This window comes from Rhinoraja longicauda, chromosome 7 (assembly GCF_053455715.1).
Source record: "Rhinoraja longicauda isolate Sanriku21f chromosome 7, sRhiLon1.1, whole genome shotgun sequence".
Classification (NCBI taxonomy): Eukaryota; Metazoa; Chordata; class Chondrichthyes; order Rajiformes; family Arhynchobatidae; genus Rhinoraja; species Rhinoraja longicauda.
In genome coordinates this window covers 8521893-8540562 of record NC_135959.1, presented here as the reverse complement: position 1 = coordinate 8540562, position 18670 = coordinate 8521893, and the positions used below count along the sequence as shown (strand labels likewise).

Below are 18670 nucleotides of genomic sequence, written 5' to 3'. Positions count from 1 at the left end.
AGCAGAACTCGGCGGACAGAGCCCAAGTGGGTCGCCTAGTCTGCGTTTGATCTCGCCGACGTAGAAGAGGCCACATCGGTAGCATAAAAACACAGAATTGAGACTGTCCGTTTCTGCATCCCAAACAGTATTTGGCACCATTCTGAAGAAAAATTAGAAATGTTCCTGTCTGCCAGTTGATTACAAAGAGATGTGTTGCATTAGACACAGGAAATATAGCAGACAGGTTTATTTCTCAACTGGAGTTCATCGTACGTTGCGAAAGATATTTGGCTAATAAAGTAGGATTATGATTATGACATAGAAATACCCACAAAGGAGAAAACTTACCAACAGTGAATCAGATTTAACTTTGTTTTAGAGGTACTGCGTGGAAACAGGCCCCTCCACATCCGCACCTGCCAACGATCACCTGCGCACTAGTTCTATCTAGGACAGTATTGATCTCCAACATGCACATCATTGGAATGTGGGAGGACCCAGTGAAACCGCATGCAGGCACAGGGAGAGCTTCACGCAGTTTGGCTTGGAGTCTCTGCTTGTGATAGTCAATAGTCAAGTTCATTTGTCACATACACATAAATGTGCAGTGAAGTGAATGATTACCCACAGTCCAACAATAAGAGCAATAAAAATAAGCAATAACACACACAATCATAAACCAACACCAAACAAAAAGAAACAAAAAGAAACATCCATCACAGTGAGTCTCCTCCAGTCACCAGCTCACTGTGATGGACGCAAGCATTGAAATCACTGAGAAGGAATATGGCTGTGGGAGCTGCTTTACATCCTCGTCGTCCACCCTGGGTAGTTCTACGGAACTGGCAAAATTTGCAGCAAAGCGTCAACTACGGTACTCTGAAGCACCGATTGCCACTTTTTTCTTTTTTCTTTTTTTAAATTTTTAATCAAAAATATTTATTCAAATATTAAAATAATATATACAATACAACAAAACCAAAACAGAACCCACGACCAGAATACTATACAAAAAACAAATATACCAATTGAAACTATTATACAATTATATTACAATCCCCAACCAGGATACATCCAATCCCCCGCGGTGCCCAGCGGTCCTGGAAATCTTCCAGGGAACCCGTGGAACCAACCCCTCGGGGAGCAAGGGGTGAAGAGGGCCGGGCGAGGAGAGGGACGACGGATGACTGGAATGGAGGCGATGGCTGCAACAGGACTTTGTGACCGGCTACAGCTGGGACTGTACAATGGCGCCAAAATGGTGCCTCTTGCATTGTAGACTCATTGAGCTGTCCTATACATTCTGTACCAGATGGTACTTACACTATGTATGGTGATAGTTTTGCTGAGCAGTATGCAAAAACAAAATTATTTCACGGCACCTTGTTACATGCGATAATAAATAAACCATTGAACCATTGAACAATGAAGCAGAAGTTTTGGGCTGGCAGGAGGAGGCTTACAGGCTCAGCTCCTTTTTTTTGCAAGTTTAGTTTAGTTTAGTTCTGAGACGCAGTGCGGAAACAGGCCCTTCGGCCCACCGGGTCTGCACCGACCAGCGATCCCCGCACATTAACACTATCCTACACACACTAGGAACAATTCACATTTATACCAAGCCAATCAACCTACATACCTGCACGTCTTTGAACATCGGGAGGAAACCGAAGATCTTAGAGAAAACCCACGAGGTCACGGGGAGAACAATAGACAATAGACAATAGGTGCAGGAGGAGGCCATTCGGCCCTTCGAGCCAGCACCGCCATTCAATGTCATCATGGCTGATCATTCTCAATCAGTACCCCGTTCCTGCTTTCTCCCCTTACCCCCTGACTCCGCTATCCTTAAGAGCTCTATCCAGCTCTCTCTTGAATGCATTCAGAGAATTGGCCTCCACTGCCTTCTGAGGCAGAGAATTCCACAGATTCACAACTCTCTGACTGAAAAAGTTTTTCCTCATCTCAGTTCTGAATGGCCTACCCCATAAAATGTACAAACTCCATACAGACAGCACCCGTAGTCAGGATCGAACCCGGGTCTCTGGCGCTGTAAGTGCTGTATTGCAGTAACTCAACTGTTGTGCCACTGTGCCACACAGATGATACTAAGCTGGGGGGTAGTGTGAATTGTGAGGAAGATGCAATAAGGCTGCAGGGTGACTTGGACAGGTTGTGTGAGTGGGCGGATACATGGCAGATGCAGTTTAATGTAGATAAGTGTGAGGTTATTCACTTTGGAAGTAAGAATAGAAAGGCAGATTATTATCTGAATGGTGTCAAGTTAGGAGGAAGGGGAGTTCAACGAGATCTGGGTGTCCTAGTGCATCAGTCAATGAAAGGAAGCATGCAGGTACAACAGGCAGTGAAGAAAGCCAATGGAATGTTGGCCTTCATAACAAGAGGAGTTGAGTATAGGAGCAAAGAGGTCCTTCTACAGTTGTACCGGGCCCTGGTGAGACCGCACCTGGAGTACTGTGTGCAGTTTTTGTCTCCAAATTTGAGGAAGGATATTTTTGCTATGGAGGGCGTGCAGCGTAGGTTCACTAGGTTAATTTCCGGAATGGCGGGACTGTCGTATGTTGAAAGGCTGGAGCGATTGGGCTTGTATACACTGGAATTTAGAAGGATGAGGGGGGATCTTATTGAAACATATAAGATAATTAGGGGATTGGACACATTAGAGGCAGGAAACATGTTCCCAATGTTGGGGGAGTCCAGAACAAGGGGCCACAGTTTAAGAATAAGGGGTAGGCCATTTAGAACGGAGATGAGGAAGAACTTTTTCAGTCAGAGAGTGGTGAAGGTGTGGAATTCTCTGCCTCAGAAGGCAGTGGAGGCCAGTTCGTTGGATGCTTTCAAGAGAGAGCTGGATAGAGCTCTTAAGGATAGCGGAGTGAGGGGGTATGGGGAGAAGGCAGGAACGGGGTACTGATTGAGAGTGATCAGCCATGATCGCATTGAATGGCGGTGCTGGCTCGAAGGGCTGAATGGCCTACTCCTGCACCTATTGTCTATTGTCTATTGTCACACAAGATTTGCAAGATTTACCGAGCAAGATTTGTCTGGATTTATACCAGGGCATTAGACATTGGTGACGGTGGTGGGAGCCACAGGCTAACTCCATTTACAAGTTTGTCAAGGGCGCCACTGTAATGGGCCGGATTTCAAACAATGACGAGACGGAGTGCAGGAAGAAGATAAAGAGATTATGAAGACGGCGTAAGGACATCAACCTCTCTCCCTCAATGAGCAACAAAACAAATGAGCAAGTTGCCCACTTCAAACAGCGGGATAGCCTACACGCCCCAGTCTGCATCAACAGTTTAGGGAGACATGGTGGTGCAGCGGTAAATTTGCTGCCTTTACGGCGCCACAGACCCGGGTTTGATCCTGACTACCGGTGCTCTCTATATGGAGTTTGTACGTTCTCGGCGTGACTGCGCGGCTTTTCCCCGGACGATCTTGTTTCCCCCCACACTCCAAAGACGTACAAATTTGGTAAAAATTGTAAATTGTCCCTAATGTGTAGGATACTGCTAAGGTAAGGGGATCACTGGTCGGCTCGGACCCGTTGGGCCTGTTTTCCAGCTGTATCTCTAAACTAAACTAAACTAAACTAAATTAAACTAAACTTAACATCCTACCAGATTTAGGAACAGCTTCCTCCCTGCTATAGACAATAGACAATAGACAATAGACAATAGGTGCAGGAGGAAGCCATTCGGCCCTTCGAGCCAGCACCGCCATTCAATGTGATCATGGCTGATCATCGTGATCATGGCTGATCATCGTGATCATGGCTGATCATCGTGATCATGGCTGATCATGTGATCATGGCTGTTATCAGACTATTGAGCAGACCCTTCACAAGCTGAGCACGTAGCCATGAGTTGCCAATCCATCCAGGTCTAGATCGAGTGGATGTGGAGAGGATGTTTCCAGTAGAGGGAGAGTCTCGGACCAGAGGGCACAGCCTCAGAATAAAAGGACGTTCCTTTAGAAAGGAGATGATGAGAATTTATTTTAGCCAGAGGGTGATGAATCTGTGGAATTCCTTGCCACAGATATTGGTGGATGCCATGCCATTGTGTATCTATAAAGCGGAGATTGATAGGTTCTTGATTAGTAAGGGTGTCAAAGGATACGGGGTGAAGGCAGGAGAATGGGGTTGAGACGGCAAATAGATCAGCAATGATCTAATGGGCCAGCAGACACGATGGGCTAAATGGCCTGATTCTGCTCCTATGTCTTATGGTCATGAAAGCACTTACCACCAGAGTTAGGAACAGCTCTTTCCCTGCTGATATATGACTATCGAACAGTCCTCTCACAAGCTAAGCATGTGGCCTCAATTTGCCAATACATCTCGTTGCAGAACTTGCACTTTTTTTAATTTACACTTTCCCTATATTCTGAACTGTGTTTACTTTTGCCTTTGCTAAACCTGGTGTCCTTGTCTATGGGCTGATTGCACTCGTATGATTTGACTGGACAGCACGCAAACAAAGCCTTTCATTGTATCTCGGTACATGTGACAATAATAAACTAATACCGATACACTCATAAATCTTTTCAGCACTACTTCCAGTTTAAGAGCATATTTCCTAAAGCAGGGTGACCTAAACCGAACATAACACTCAAATACTCAATATTCACACAATACGCCAAGGACTGATTTAATGGCCTGTTTCAACGCTGTATGGAAAGGGTGTTCTGATGAAGTATCATCAGCTGGAAGCAATAACTCTGTTTTCTCCTCCATAATCATTTTCAGAGTGATTGAGTCATACAGTGTGGAAACAGGCCCTTCAGCCCAACTTGCCCACACCGGCCAATATGTCTCAGCTACACTAGTCCCACCTGCCGCACTTGGTCCATATCCCTCCAAACCTGTCCTATCTATGCACCTGTCTAACTGTTTCTTAAATGTTGGGTTAGTATGTTTTCAAGGGAGAGTTAGATTTAGCTCTTCGGGCTAAGGGAATCAAGGGATATGGGGAAAAAGCAGAAACGGGGTACTGATTTTGGATGATCAGCCATGACCATATTGAATGGCGGTGCTGGCTTGAGAGGCCGAACGGCCTACTCCTGCACCTATTTTCTATGTTTCTATGCTTGTAAGTGTATACAGTAAACCAACCAATGGAGATTAACCTGTTACTTTTCTGGTCCCTGCTTCACATCCTGTACCATTGAAAAGGCAGGAAAGGGGGTACTGATTTCAGTTGATCAGTCATGATCATATTGAATGGTGGTGCTGGCCCAAAGGGCCGAATGGCCTCCTCCTGCACCTATTTTTCTATGGTTTTTTTTCTTCTGTGGTACACAGAGCTGATAATCAGCCCACGTCATCAAAAGGAAATAAATGATAGCTATCTTATTTGTGAGGCTTGAGAATATCCGCTGACCAGAGCAGGCTTTTCATATAAATGTTGTGACATTTCTGGTGTAAATTGTCAAAGAATTAAGCGGTTGTTGTGAATTTCCGTGTGAGTTCCCACTCACGTGTTCAATTAACGGAGTAAACCCTGAGAAAACAACATCCAGACAACTAACTTGGGTTCCTGTGTCTACTTTTTCAGCAGACGGAAGGATTGACAGAGCCGGCACGGTGGCGCAGGGGTAGTGTTGCCTTACAGTGCCAGAGACCTGGGTTCAAAGGTCTTTTATTGTCATGTGCACCAATTAAGGTACAGTGATATGCGAATTACCATACAGCCATCCTAAAAATAAAAGCAGCAAGACACACAACAACATAAAAGTTAACATAAACATCCACCACAGCGGATTCCCCACATTCCTCACTGTGATGGAAGGCAATAAAGTCTAATCTTCTTCCCTCTTTATTCTCCCACGGTCGGGGCAATCGGACCATCCGCAGTCGGGGCGATCGTAGCTCCCGCGTCGGGGCGGTCGAAGGTCCGGTAGCTTGGAGCTCCCGAAGTCGATCTCTGACCAGAGACCGCAGGCTCCCGCGGTTGGAGCTCAGAGGTCGATCCCTGGCAAAGGGATCGCCCGCTCCACGATGGGAAGTCCCGCAGGCTCCCGTGTGTTGGAGCTCCTGGTCGATCTCCAGCAAGAGGCCGCCAACTCCTCGATGTTAGGCCACTGCGCGGACGGAGATACGATACGGAATTTTTTTTTAAAAAAATCGCATCTCCATCGGGGTAAGAGATTTTAAAAAGTTTCCCCCAGCACCCACATAAAACAAACTAATGAACACTAAAACATACATTTAACGTAGAAAATAGGTGCAGGAGGAGGCCATTTGGCCCTTCGAGCCAGCACCGCCATTCATTGTGATCATGGCTGATTACTGATTGTGGAAGATCAGCCATGATCACAATGAATGGCGGTGCTGTCTCGAAGGGCTGAATGGCCTCCTCCTGCACCTATTTTCTATGTTTCTAACACATACTAAAAAACAACAAAGAAGAAAGGAACAAAACGCTGGAGTAACTCAGCGGGTCAGGCAGCATCTCTGGAGAAAAGGAATAGGTGACGTTTCGGGTTGAGACCCGTCTTCACACCTTCAGAATTGGACTTTACTGGACGTTATCTCACATTAACCATTATTCTCTTTATCCTGTATCTGTAAACTGGGGACGGCACGATTGTAATCAAGTATAGTCTTTCCAAGCAATGAAAATGCTTTTCACTGTACAACGGTGCACGTGACAATAAACTAAACATTGTTTGAGGATAAGGGGGGGAAATGGATAAAAAGAGAGCAGAAAGTAAGACAGCAATTCGCAGAAGGAAAAGAAGAATGATATTGCCACATTGCATGCAGAATAAAGGCACGGCAAAAGTCTTCATGTCAACATTGGCACAAATCAGATTCAACTTCAAAAGCTGGTAGCGACACAGACACTGAAAATCACAAGACGAAATTTTGAACACAAGCCATCAGCCAAAGCCAGTTTGCTAACGCCTCGGCTTCAAATGGGCCCTTGGGTAAAATCGAAGCCTGTGAGCTTCACTTTGTGCGTGAAAGGCTTTCACAGTTGCCGTGGTGACACTGCTCTGGTGCAATGCCTAATACAAATATCCTGCCACCCATTCCTTCTCTCCAGAGATGCTGCCTGTCCCGCAGTTACTCCAGCACTTTGTGTCTATCTTCGGTGTAAACCAGCCACCACTGTTCCTTCCTACACTGTGGCGGCACGATGGGCGGCACGGTGGCGCAGCGGTAGAGTTGCTGCCTTACAGCGAATGCAGCGCCGGAGACAAAGGTTTGATCCTGACTACGGGTGCTATCTGTACGGAGTTTGTACGTTCTCCCCGTGACCCGCGTGGGTTTTCTCCGAGATCTTCGGTTTCCTCCCACACTCCAAAGACGCACAGGTATGTAGGTTAATTGACTGGGTAAATGTAAAAATTGTCCCTAGTGTGTGTAGGATAGTGTTAATGTGCGGGGATCGCTGGGCGGCGCGGTCTCGGTGGGCCGGTCGACTACCGTGAGGAGGTGGGTGTAGCCCCTGGAGTGGGGTAACGGGCCGACGAGATCCACATGGATGTGGAGGAATCGGACTGCGGGGACCGTGAACTGCTGGACGGGGGGCCGAGTGTGCCGGTGTACCTTGGAGGTTTAACAAGGGATGCAGGAGCGGGACCAGGAGGCCACCTGCCTCCGCAGCCCGTGCCAGAGCCGAAGTGGCCCGGATGGACGGATGTACCAGGCCGTGAATGGTATCAAAAACCTGGCGCCGCATGGAAGTGGGCACTACCGGGCGGGCGCGTGGCAGAGAAATATCGCACCAGAGTTTGGTACGAGTGAGACCACAGGTTACCTGTGCCAACCGCAACCCCGAGGTGGTGTGGGGGTACAGGGAGGGGGTGTCTTCCAGGCGCTGAGCCTCCGCGAGCTCCTGGAAATCCACCCCGGAACTTACCTCGGCAACCGGGGAAACCGCCGGTCTGGACAGGGCATCCGCGTTTAGTTTACCCGCAATGTGCCGAACGTCGGTGGTAAATTCCGAAACGAAAGTGAGGTGTCTCTGCTGGCGGGCCGACCACGGATCGGAAACCTTCAAAAAAGCAAACGTCAGTGGCTTGTGGTCAGTGAAGGCCACGAAAAAGCGACCCTCTAAAAAATAGCGAAAATGACGGATCGCCAGGTAGAGGGCCAGGAGTTCCCGATCAAAGGCACTGAAAGCCATTTCGGGGCGAGTGAGCTGGCGACTGAAAAAGGCCAAAGGGTGCCAGAGACCGTTAACCTGCTGTTCAAAGACGCCTCCCACCGCCACGCCGGAGGCATCGACGGTGAGGGCGGTGGGGGCAGAGGAGCGCGGGTGGACGAGCATGGTGGCGTTCGCGAGGGCCAGCTTGGCCGCCGCGAAAGCCGCGTCGGCAGCAGGGTACCACACGAGCTCGGTGGGGTTACCCGCGAGGCATTGGAAAAGGGGGCGGATGATCCGAGCTGCCGCCGGGACGAATCGGTGGTAAAAATTCACCATTCCTACAAATTCTTGTAACCCTTTGATAGTGTCGGGGCGGGGAAAAGAGCGGATAGCAGCCACCTTCTCGGGCAAGGGAACGGCACCGGCCTGTGTGATCCGATGGCCCAGGAAATCGACTGAGGATAGTCCGAATTGGCATTTGGATGGGTGTAGGATCAGACCGTGGTCCTGCAACCTTTGGAATATGGAGCGCAGGTGGGACCGGTGTTCGTGAGCCGACCGACTTGCCACGAGAATATCGTCCAGATATATGAACACAAGAGGCATACCCCGACCCACATGGTCCATGAGGCGTTGGAACAAGTGCCTGGGCGGCGTTTTTGAGGCCGAAATGCATCCGCAGCCACTCAAAAAGCCCGAACGGGGTGATCGTGGCGGTCTTAGGGATGTCTGCGGGGCGAACCGGGATCTGGTGATACCCTCGGACTAAGTCCAGTTTTGAGAATACCGTGGCACCCCCCCAGGCTGGCGGAAAAATCCTGAATATGCGGGATCGGGTATCGGTCAGCCGTGGTGATGGCGTTCAGACGTCGGTAATCGCCACACGGTCTCCACCCCCAGATGCTTTTGGGACCATGTGTAACGGTGAGGCCCACGGGCTGTTCGACGGGTGCACGATTCCCAGCCGTTCCAAAGTGAGGAACTCTTCGCGAGCGACTGCCAGCTTATCAGGGGGTAGGCGTCGGGCTCAGGCGAAAACAGGCGGTCCCTCCGTAGGGATGAAGTGCACGACTCCGTGCTTGGCGGCAGGTGTGTCAAAACGCTGGACTAGGAGCTCCGGGAATTCAGCGAGTATCGCAGCAAACGGGTCGGAGGTCGTGGTGATGGCCTGGACGGTCGGGCTGGATGACATGGAAACCGAAGGAGCGGGAGGGTCAACGCTACTGGACGACGGTTGCAGGCTCTTCCCACGGACGTCAGGGATCAATGAGAAAGCCCAAAGGAAATCTGCTCCCAGGATTGCCTGGCCTACATCTGCGATGATGAAAGTCCAGTTGTAGGTCCTGGAACCAAAGGACAGGGACATGTCCCGTGTTCCGTAGGTACGGACAGGGCTGCCGTTCACCGCAATGAGTGGGGGGCCGGTCTTACTTGATCGCGCTTCCTGGCAGGATGGAGGCACAATGCTGACGATCGCCCCGGTGTCCACGAGGAAAACAGTACCGGTATGTTGCTCAGCAAGGTAGAGGCGATGGTTCTGGCCGATCGAGATTGCCTCTACATTTGATCGGCCGAGGCATTTCCCGAGAACGTGCAGGGGCTTCTACAGTTGCGTGCCGCTGCTCCCCACCGTTTATGAAAGAAACACCAGCCGCGCTGGTGTGTTTCTATGTCGCGGGCCTGTTTTAAAATGGCCGCCGTCGACGTAGCAGTTTGGCGGGTTTTTTGAAAAGTGGCGGGCGGATGGGCGCCATCTTGGCCGCGCGGTCGGTCGCTCACCGGTGTGGAAACCCGATTTACTGAGCCGGGGCGCCTCGTCTTTGCCGCGACCAGTGCGTCCGCCTTTTCTGCGAAATCCATCGGGTCCCCGAAAGTAACGTCTGGTAGGACTACGCGGACGTCCTCTGGCAGCTTCTCGCGGAATGCCTCCTCGAACATGAGGCATTTGGTGTGTTCTCCCGCTAGAGTCATCATCTCCGTCATGAGGACCGACGGCGGTCGGTCCCTGAGCTCAGGTAAGTGCAGGAGTGTGCTGGCCCGCTGTTGTTGGCTGCGGCCGAAGGTTTTCAGCAGCAGCGACTTGAGGCCCGCATACTTGCCGGTTTCTGGCGGGTCGGTGACGTACTGCGCGACCCGTGCAATTACAATGGCAGGAAGTCAAGGGACCTGAAATGAGAATCTAAACACAGAACATGACAAGACTAACAGATCTGACAGGACGTTACATTACCCCCCCCTTTAGGACCGACTCCTGACGGTCCAGGCTGGTCAGGATGAGTCTTGTCAAAGTCCTTGATCAAAGTTTTGTCCAAAATGAAGCTGGCAGGAATCCAGCACCTCTCCTCAGGACCGTAGCCTTCCCAGTCGACCAGAAACTGGCGACCGCGACCTCTCTTGCGGACTGCAAGAAGTGCCTTAACTGTGTAGACCGGACCACCGTCGACGAGCCGGGGGGGTGGAGGGGGCTTGGAGGCGGGCACGAGTGCACTTTCCTTGACCGGTTTTATTTTGCTGACGTGGAATGTAGGGTGAACCCTTAATGACCTGGGGAGTTGTAGACGGACCGAAACAGGGTTAATGACTTTCGAAATGGGAAATGGACCCACGAACCTTGGAGCCAGCTTTCTGGCGTGGACGTGAAGTGGCAAGTCCTTTGTAGACAGCCATACCTTCTGGCCTGGGCGATAATGCGGAGCGGATCTGCGGTGGCGGTCGGCTGCCGCTTTCATCCGGGACTGACCCCGGAGTAGAACCCTCCGAGCTCCGTCCCAGATTCGGCGACAGCGTCGGATCATGGCGTGGACAGAAGGCACCGTCACCTCACCCTCATAAGCCGAGAACAAGGGGGGCTGGTAGCCGTAGGCACACTGGAAGGGTGTGAGTCCCGTGGCAGCCGTAGGAAGCGTGTTGCGTGCGTACTCGACCCAGATGAGATGGTCGCTCCAGGTGGTCTGGTTCTGCGCGATCAGACAGCGCAAGCAGGTCTCGAGCTCCTGGTTCATCCGCTCAGTCTGGCCATTGGATTGCGGATGGTAACCAGAAGACAGGCTGACGGTGGCACCTATGAGGGAACAAAACTCACTCCAAAACTTGGACACAAACTGAGGACCTCGGTCCGAGACAATGTCTGTAGGGAAACCATGGATACGGAAAACGTGAGACATCATTACCTCTGCCGTCTCTTTGGCAGAGGGGAGCTTGGCCACAGCGATAAAATGTACCATCTTTGAAAATCGGTCTACCACCGTCAGGACAGGCCGGCAACCCAGTAACAAAGTCAATGGAGATGTGGGACCAGGGCCTCTGAGGGACTGAAAGTGGGTGCAGCAGGCCCGCTTGGGCTTGTCTGGAGGGCTTGCTCCTTGCACAGACAGGGCAGGCGGCCACATATTCAGCTACATCCTTCTCAAGTGAAGGCCACCAAAAACGCTGTTTAACCACAAAAACAGTTCTCTTGGCACCTGGATGGCATGTGAGCAGGGACGTGTGAGCCCAGTGGATTACCTGGGGGCGCAATGTCACAGGAACAAACAAACAGTTAGTAGGACAGCCACTCGGTGCTGGAGTCTCATCATTAGCCTGCTTCACATCTGTTTCGATCTGCCAAGACACCGCTCCTACCACACGGTTAAGTGGCAGGATGGGTTCGGGTTCTCTGGTATCAGGTTCAGGGTCATAAAGTCGGGACAGGGCGTCTGGTTTTGTGTTCTGGGAACCGGGCCTGTAAGACAGAGAAAAGTTGAACCTACTAAAAAACAGAGTCCATCTGGCCTGACGTGAGTTGAGTCTCTTGGCTTTACGGATGTATTCCAGGTTCTTGTGATCTGTCCATACCAGAAAAGGCTGCTCGGCCCCCTCCAGGCAGTGCCTCCACTCCCCCAATGCGGCTCTGACCGCCAGCAGTTCTTTGTTTCCGACATCGTAATTTTTTTCTGCGGGGGTCAACTTACGTGACAGGTAGGCGCAGGGATGAATCCGGTTGTCCTTCTCCGCTCTCTGGGAAAGTACCGCCCCAATCCCCTCGTTGGAGGCATCCACCTCCACAATGAACTGTCTCTGGGGATCTGGGATGGTCAGAACAGGAGCGTTGGTGAACAATGTTTTGAGGCGCTGGAAGGCGGCTTTGGCCTGAGGATTCCACTGGAACTGGGTCTTGGAAGACGTGAGAGAGTGCAGAGGAGCAGCAACAGCACTGAAGTCTCTAATAAAACGTCTGTAAAACTTTGCAAATCCGAGAAACTGTTGCACCTTTTTTCTGTTAGTGGGGGTGGGCCAATCGGCCACCGCACTGACCTTACCAGGGTCCATCTGGATGTGGTCGGCCGATATAATGTAGCCCAGAAAGGACATTGTGTCTGCGTGGAAGTCGCACTTCTCGGCCTTCACATACAGATGGTTAGCTAGGAGCTTCTGCAACACACACTTGACATGACACTCATGAGACTGTATGTCTGGAGAGAAGATAAGAATGTCATCAAGGTAGACAAAAACACACTCATTGAGAAATTCCCTGAGGACCTCGTTCATAAAAGCTTGGAAGACTGCGGGGGCATTGGTTAATCCGAACGGCATCACCAAATACTCGTAGTGCCCGTTAGGGGTGTTAAACCCAGTTTTCCACTCATCCCCCTCTGATTCTCACTAGATGGTATGCATTCCTTAAGTCTAGTTTAGTGAATACTTTGGCATTGTGCAACAGTTCAAAAGCAGAAGACATCAAAGGAAGTGGGTAACGATTCTTGATCGTAATCTCGTTTAGGAAGCTGTAATCTATGCAGGGACGAAGTGACCCATCTTTCTTGCCCACAAAGAAAAACCCCGCGCCTGCTGCCGAGGAGGACGGGCGAATAATGCCCGTCCTCAGGGAGGACTCAATGTACTCATCCATCGCCTTCCTCTCGGGGCCGGATATGGAGTACAGTCGCCCCTTGGGAATTGGGGCCCCCTGCAGCAGGTTGATAGCGCAGTCGAAAGGTCGATGAGGAGGTAGGGTGGTGGCCCTGGACTTGTTGAACACCTCTTTCAGTTCATGGTAACAGGGTGGAACCTTCAACAGATCGGGATAGTCATCATCATCATTAGAAATCTTTATTTCTTCAGATTTAAGAACATTTATTCCCAAAACCGCCCCGATCTTCCCGTAACTCACCCCTTTGTTCACTGGTTCAACAAGACATGATTGTGTGCACTCAACCCCCCATCGTCTGATCTTACCAGATCGCCAATCAATCTGAGGATTGTGTTTCTGCAGCCAAGGGAAACCAAAGACCAAGGGATGTTGAGCTGAGTCAAACAAGTGAAAAGACATTATCTCCACATGGTTAGCATTGAACATGACTTTGACAGGTTCTGTACGATGAGTTATCTCAAACAACTGACGTCCATCTAAAGCGCTCGCCACAATAGGTTGCAACAAGGGCACAGATTTAACCTTCTACGATCGAGCTAGACTCCAGTCCATGAGACTCTCGTCGGCTCCGGAGTCGATCAAAACCCCCCGAGTCACAATTTGCTGATTCAGAGTGAGGGTGGCCTGTGTCAGAGGTCGAGGAGGTAAGTCCGAAACGGGGAATAGGCTCACCAGTGTCCTCCTTTTCACTGGTGAGCCACCCCCTTTTACCGAGCAGTCGGCCAGACGGTGTCCTTGTTGACCGCAGTAAAAGCAGGCTCCGTCCTTCAGGCGGCGCTGTCGCTGCTCCGGAGTCAGCCTGGTTCGTCCTAGCTGCATGGGTTCCTCCGACGGCTGAGAGGACGCTGTTTTCTCCGGCCAGCGATGGACAGGGAACGATGACTTCTTCGGTGTGAAGGACCCGGAGGAGCGCCCCTGGTGATTGGGAGGACGATCAGCAGCCTGGTGTCTTTTCTTTTCCTTTATCCTGTTATCGACACGAATAGCCCTGGTAATTAATTTCTCTAGATCACGGGTAACTCAAAAGGTGAGTCTGTCCTTTATAGCCTCCGACAACCCATTCATGAATGCATCCACTTGTGCAGGCATATTCCACCCACTGTCTGTTGCAAGGGTTCGGAAGTCAATGGCATAGTCTATCACTGGGCGAGTGTTCTGTTTTAGCTGCAGTAAGACTCGGGAAGCTTCCTTAGTAGAGGAAGTGTGATCAAAAATACTGCTAAATGTTCTTTGGAAGAGGTCTAGATCCTGACAGACTGTGGAGCCCCGAGACCACTCCGCAGTGGCCCATGCTGCGGCTCGTCCCGTCAAATGGGACACAATAAATGCTACCCTGGCCTGGTCTGAGGGGAAGTGTGCAGGGTTATGCTTGAAGTGGAGATCACATTGTACAAGGAATGATCTACAATTCTCCGAGTCTCCAGTGAACTTATCTGGTGAAGCCAGGCGTAGAATCAGCGTGGGGTTCGCAGGTGTGGCCGGAACAGCAGGCGGATGGCCGGCTGAAGGTTCAACGTGAGCCAGTGGAGAAGCTGCCGAGGTTGGGTCGAGACGAGCCAGAACCTGATGGAGTTGTACAGCGAGGTGGTTAATCTGGGTCGTCACTGATGACTGGAACTCGCTTTGTCTATCGTTCAGCTCGCGCACCCCGTGACTGACTGAGCGCAGCTGCTCCTCCTGGTGCTGGATCTTAGTGCCCTGGTTGGCAAGGGCTGATTTCCAAATCTTAGAGTCGGCTGAGTCCATATTATGGCCAGTTCGTTCTGTTATGCTCTGGGGCACACAGGAACTGGACTCAAACGCACGACTCACACACAAGAGTCAATTTGGAGAAAATAAAGGCGTTCTTTAATTTTCACATTAAAGAACACTGCGATTCGAACCAAAAACTCTAAACTTACTCAGCTACAAAAACATTGGTTACAAAAATTACTTACTAGCTATACTACGACCGAGAGCACATGAATCAGAGCACATGAATCAGAGCACATGAATCAGAGCACATGAATCACAATACGAACTGACACAGGACAAAGGGAGGCGTGGACTATATATACATGAGGTAAGGGCACACAGGTGGAAACAATCAAGGCGGGGCTGACAATTACAATGGCAGGAAGTCAAGGGACCTGAAATGAGAATCTAAACACAGAACATGACACAAGACTAACAGATCTGACGGGACATTACACTCATTTCACTGAAATGGCTACAAAACTGGGCGAAGGAAGGTGATGAGGAATTTGATGAGGTTGGTACCAATTACCAAGATGGGATGAGGTCCAGCAAGCTGGGATTAGGGAGCGAGGAAAGAACCCCAATCATAATACGAATCTCAAAATTACTCCAAGCAGTGGGTGCTAACGAGTACTGAAATGGGAAGGGAGACGGAATGCAGTGCAGAGAGAGTGTGGGAGGGCAGGCTTTAGATACCTGTGGCTCTGCAACCCTTTCTGGATGAGGTGGAACCTTTACAAGTCAGACGGAACACATCATCAGCACCAGTATCCTCATAGTAGGATTTGCTGGATTCACCTATCCCAGAAAGCATCCAAAAGCATTCTCATGCTTCGATACCTTTTGTCCAATGGGAGAGGGGAGAAGAGGGAATGGCCGGGGTGACATCACGAGAACCAAGTGGTGGAATGGGAATGATGGAATGGCTCTAAGAGCAGGCGTAGACGTCAAGGGCTGAATGGCCTGCAAAGATGTACAGGTATGTAGGTTAATTGGCTGGGCAAATGTAAAAATTACCCCTAGCGGGTGTAGGATAGTGTTAGTGTGCGGGGATCGCTGGGCGGCGCGGACCCGGTGGGCCGAAGGGCCTGTTTCTGCGCTGTATCTCTAAATCTAAAATCTAAATCTAAATCTAAACTGTGGTGTGCATGAAGACAAGAGAAATATTTAAAATAAAGTTTCCAAACATGAAACGCTCATTTAATATTGCATTCATTTCACAGAATGTACAACGTTGAGTTGGATTGAATGTTGCTGCCACCCCCAATGAGAGGGAAAACCAAACGTATTAAAAGACCAAAGATGGACATAAAATGCTGGAGTAACTCAGCGGGACAGGCAGCATCACTGGAGAGAAGCAATGGGTGATGTTTCGGGTCGAGATCCTTCTTCAGACTCCGAAACGTCACCCATTCCTTCTCTCCAGAGATGCTGCCTGTCCCGCTGAGTTACTCCAGCATTTTGCGTCTATCTTCGGTTTAAACCAGCATCTGCAGTTCCTTCCTATGTATTAAAAGACCAACTCGTTTCTGTGAGAAGAATTACTGCTTAGTGCAAAAAATGACATCCAGCAAAGTTCCTGTGTGCTTGATGTGCACATTTGTGAAGCGGTGGTTATGCAGGAGTTTCTTGTACTCGGATCCACTCCTCTCCTTCCCTTCACTCTCCATCATCAAGCCAAGGTTCTGCAGGAGAGCTTTGCAGGGTTTGGTCTTACGATCATACAGCACAACCTCAGTCAGGAGAAGGCCACATCCTGGAAAACCCAGGGCAGATTGTTCCATTAATCAATCGATACAAGCTCATACAGTCACAGAGTGATACAGCGTGGAAACAGGCCCTTCGGCCCAACTTGCCCACAACGGCCAACATGTCCCAGCTACACTCGTCCCGCCTGCCTGCACTTGGTCCATATCCCTCCAAACCTGTCCCCATCCACGTGCCTGTGAAAGTGTTTCTTAAACTTTGGGTTCGTCTCAGCCTCAACTGCCTCCTTTGGACTCGATGGGCTGAAGGACCTGTTTGCACGGTCTATCTCTAATAACAAAATTAAAATACGCCCATCCCTCTGCTCCACGACACTCCCCGTGACCTTGGCATTCACTGTGCATGACCTGTCCCGGTTTAACTTCTCAAAAGATTAATTACTTTGCACTTACGCAAGTTAAATTCCATCTGCCATGCCTGTGGTTACTTTCCCGGTTGGAGCTTTAAGCAGGCTTAGTACATTTACTTCAGCCAAAATCCATAAATGTTTTAGAATAAAATGTCATTAAACAAGTTCAGATGAAAAAGGAGCCACTGGTTCTAAATTTAAAACTTCAACATCTTGTAGACACAACGGGCTGGAGTAACTCAGCGGGACAGGCAGCATCTCTGGAGAGAAGGAATGGGTGACGTTTTGGGTCGAGATCCTTTCTTCAGACTGATGTCAGGGGAGTGGACGGGACAGAGATAGAATGTAGTCAGAAACAGTAAAACTGGTGGGAGAACTGGGAAGGGGGAGGGGATGGAAAGCGAGGGAAAGCAAGGGCTACTTGAAGTTAGAGAAGTCAATGTTCATACCCCTGGGGTGTAAGCTACCCAAGCGAAATACGAGGTGCTGTTCCTCCAATTTGTGCTGGGCCTCACTCTGACAATGGAGGAGGAAGGTCAGATTGGGAATGGGAGGGTGGGGGGGGTGGAGCAAAATGGAGACCAGGTAGGTTTAGGCGCACTGAGCGGAGGTGTTCAGCGAACCGATTGCAGAGCCTGCACTTGGTCTCGCCGATATCTTGCATAGGTTCAAAGTCCATTATTTTTGTATGAAAGAACATATCAATGCAAATTACTCTTAATGATAGCAGAGTCAGGGGGTATGGGGAGAAGGCAGGAACGGGGTACTGATTGTGAATGATCAGCCATGATCACATTGAATGGCGGTGCTGGCTCGAAGGGCCGAATGGCCTACTCCTGCACCTATTGTCTATTGTCTTCTCCTGTTGATGAGGAAGCAAACAAAGCCTCTGGGGACAGCGAAAAATGCTGCTGCGAAATCTCTGCGGAAGATTAAAAACAGTATGTTTTCAATTTTGTTTCCATTCGATACCAGTCTCTATCAATTATCGCTTGCCTTCCTTTGGAAACCTCCAAAACCTCCAACATGTTCGGCACAACATTTGTGGGCTTAAAGGGCCCGTTCCTGTGCTGTACTGGTCTATGTTCGAAAAGGCACAGCAACAATAAAACAGTCCCACAGCACAGTGTCATAGAATGGAGGCGGTGTACTATTGTTGGAGGAGTATTTGGGAAAATTTGTGCCGACATTGTAAAGTGCAAAGATACGAAAAAATAATCACAAATAGGACACAACTGATAATCAATAGAGATGGCTAGCGGATGGAAATACAGTATATTTTGGTTAAATATCTAAGTCACAAGGGTGGAGAATGGTACAGGTCAAGTCAAGTCAAGTCAAGTCAAATTTATTTGTCACATACACATACTCGATGTGCAGTGAAATGAAAGTGGCAATGCCTGCGGGTTGTGCACAAAAAGAATTACAGTTACAGCATATAAATAAAGTTAATAAGTTACTAACATAGCACAAAAAGTGTCGACAAAAATTTAGTCTCTGGGGTTATCAAAGTTGACAGTCCTGATGGCCTGTGGGAAGAAGCTCCGTCTCATCCTCTCCGTTTTCACAGCGTGACAGCGGAGGCGTTTGCCTGACCGTAGCATCTGGAACAGTCCGTTACTGGGGTGGCAGGGGTCCCTCATGATCTTGCTTGCTCTGGATCTGCACCTCCTGATGTATAGGTCCTGCAGGGGGACGAGTGTAGTTCCCATGGTGCGTTCTGCCGAACGCACTACTCTCTGCAGGGCCATCCTGTCCTGGGCAGAGCTGTTCCCAAACCAGACTGTAATGTTGCCGGACAGG

General features: G+C 49.8%; 1 protein-coding gene across 6 annotated transcripts in view; it reads right to left on the bottom strand.

The window, feature by feature from the left end:
- Positions 1-16140: 16140 nt before the first annotated feature.
- Positions 16141-18670, bottom strand: part of asmtl (acetylserotonin O-methyltransferase-like) — a 125964-nt gene continuing 123434 nt past the window's right edge. For all 6 annotated transcript variants that reach the window (XM_078402061.1, XM_078402056.1, XM_078402060.1 and 3 more), the window contains one exon: positions 16141-16507. In XM_078402061.1, coding sequence (XP_078258187.1) covers positions 16293-16507 — 215 coding nt within the window. In that variant the 3' untranslated portion in view covers positions 16141-16292. The remainder of the gene's footprint in view (positions 16508-18670) is intronic.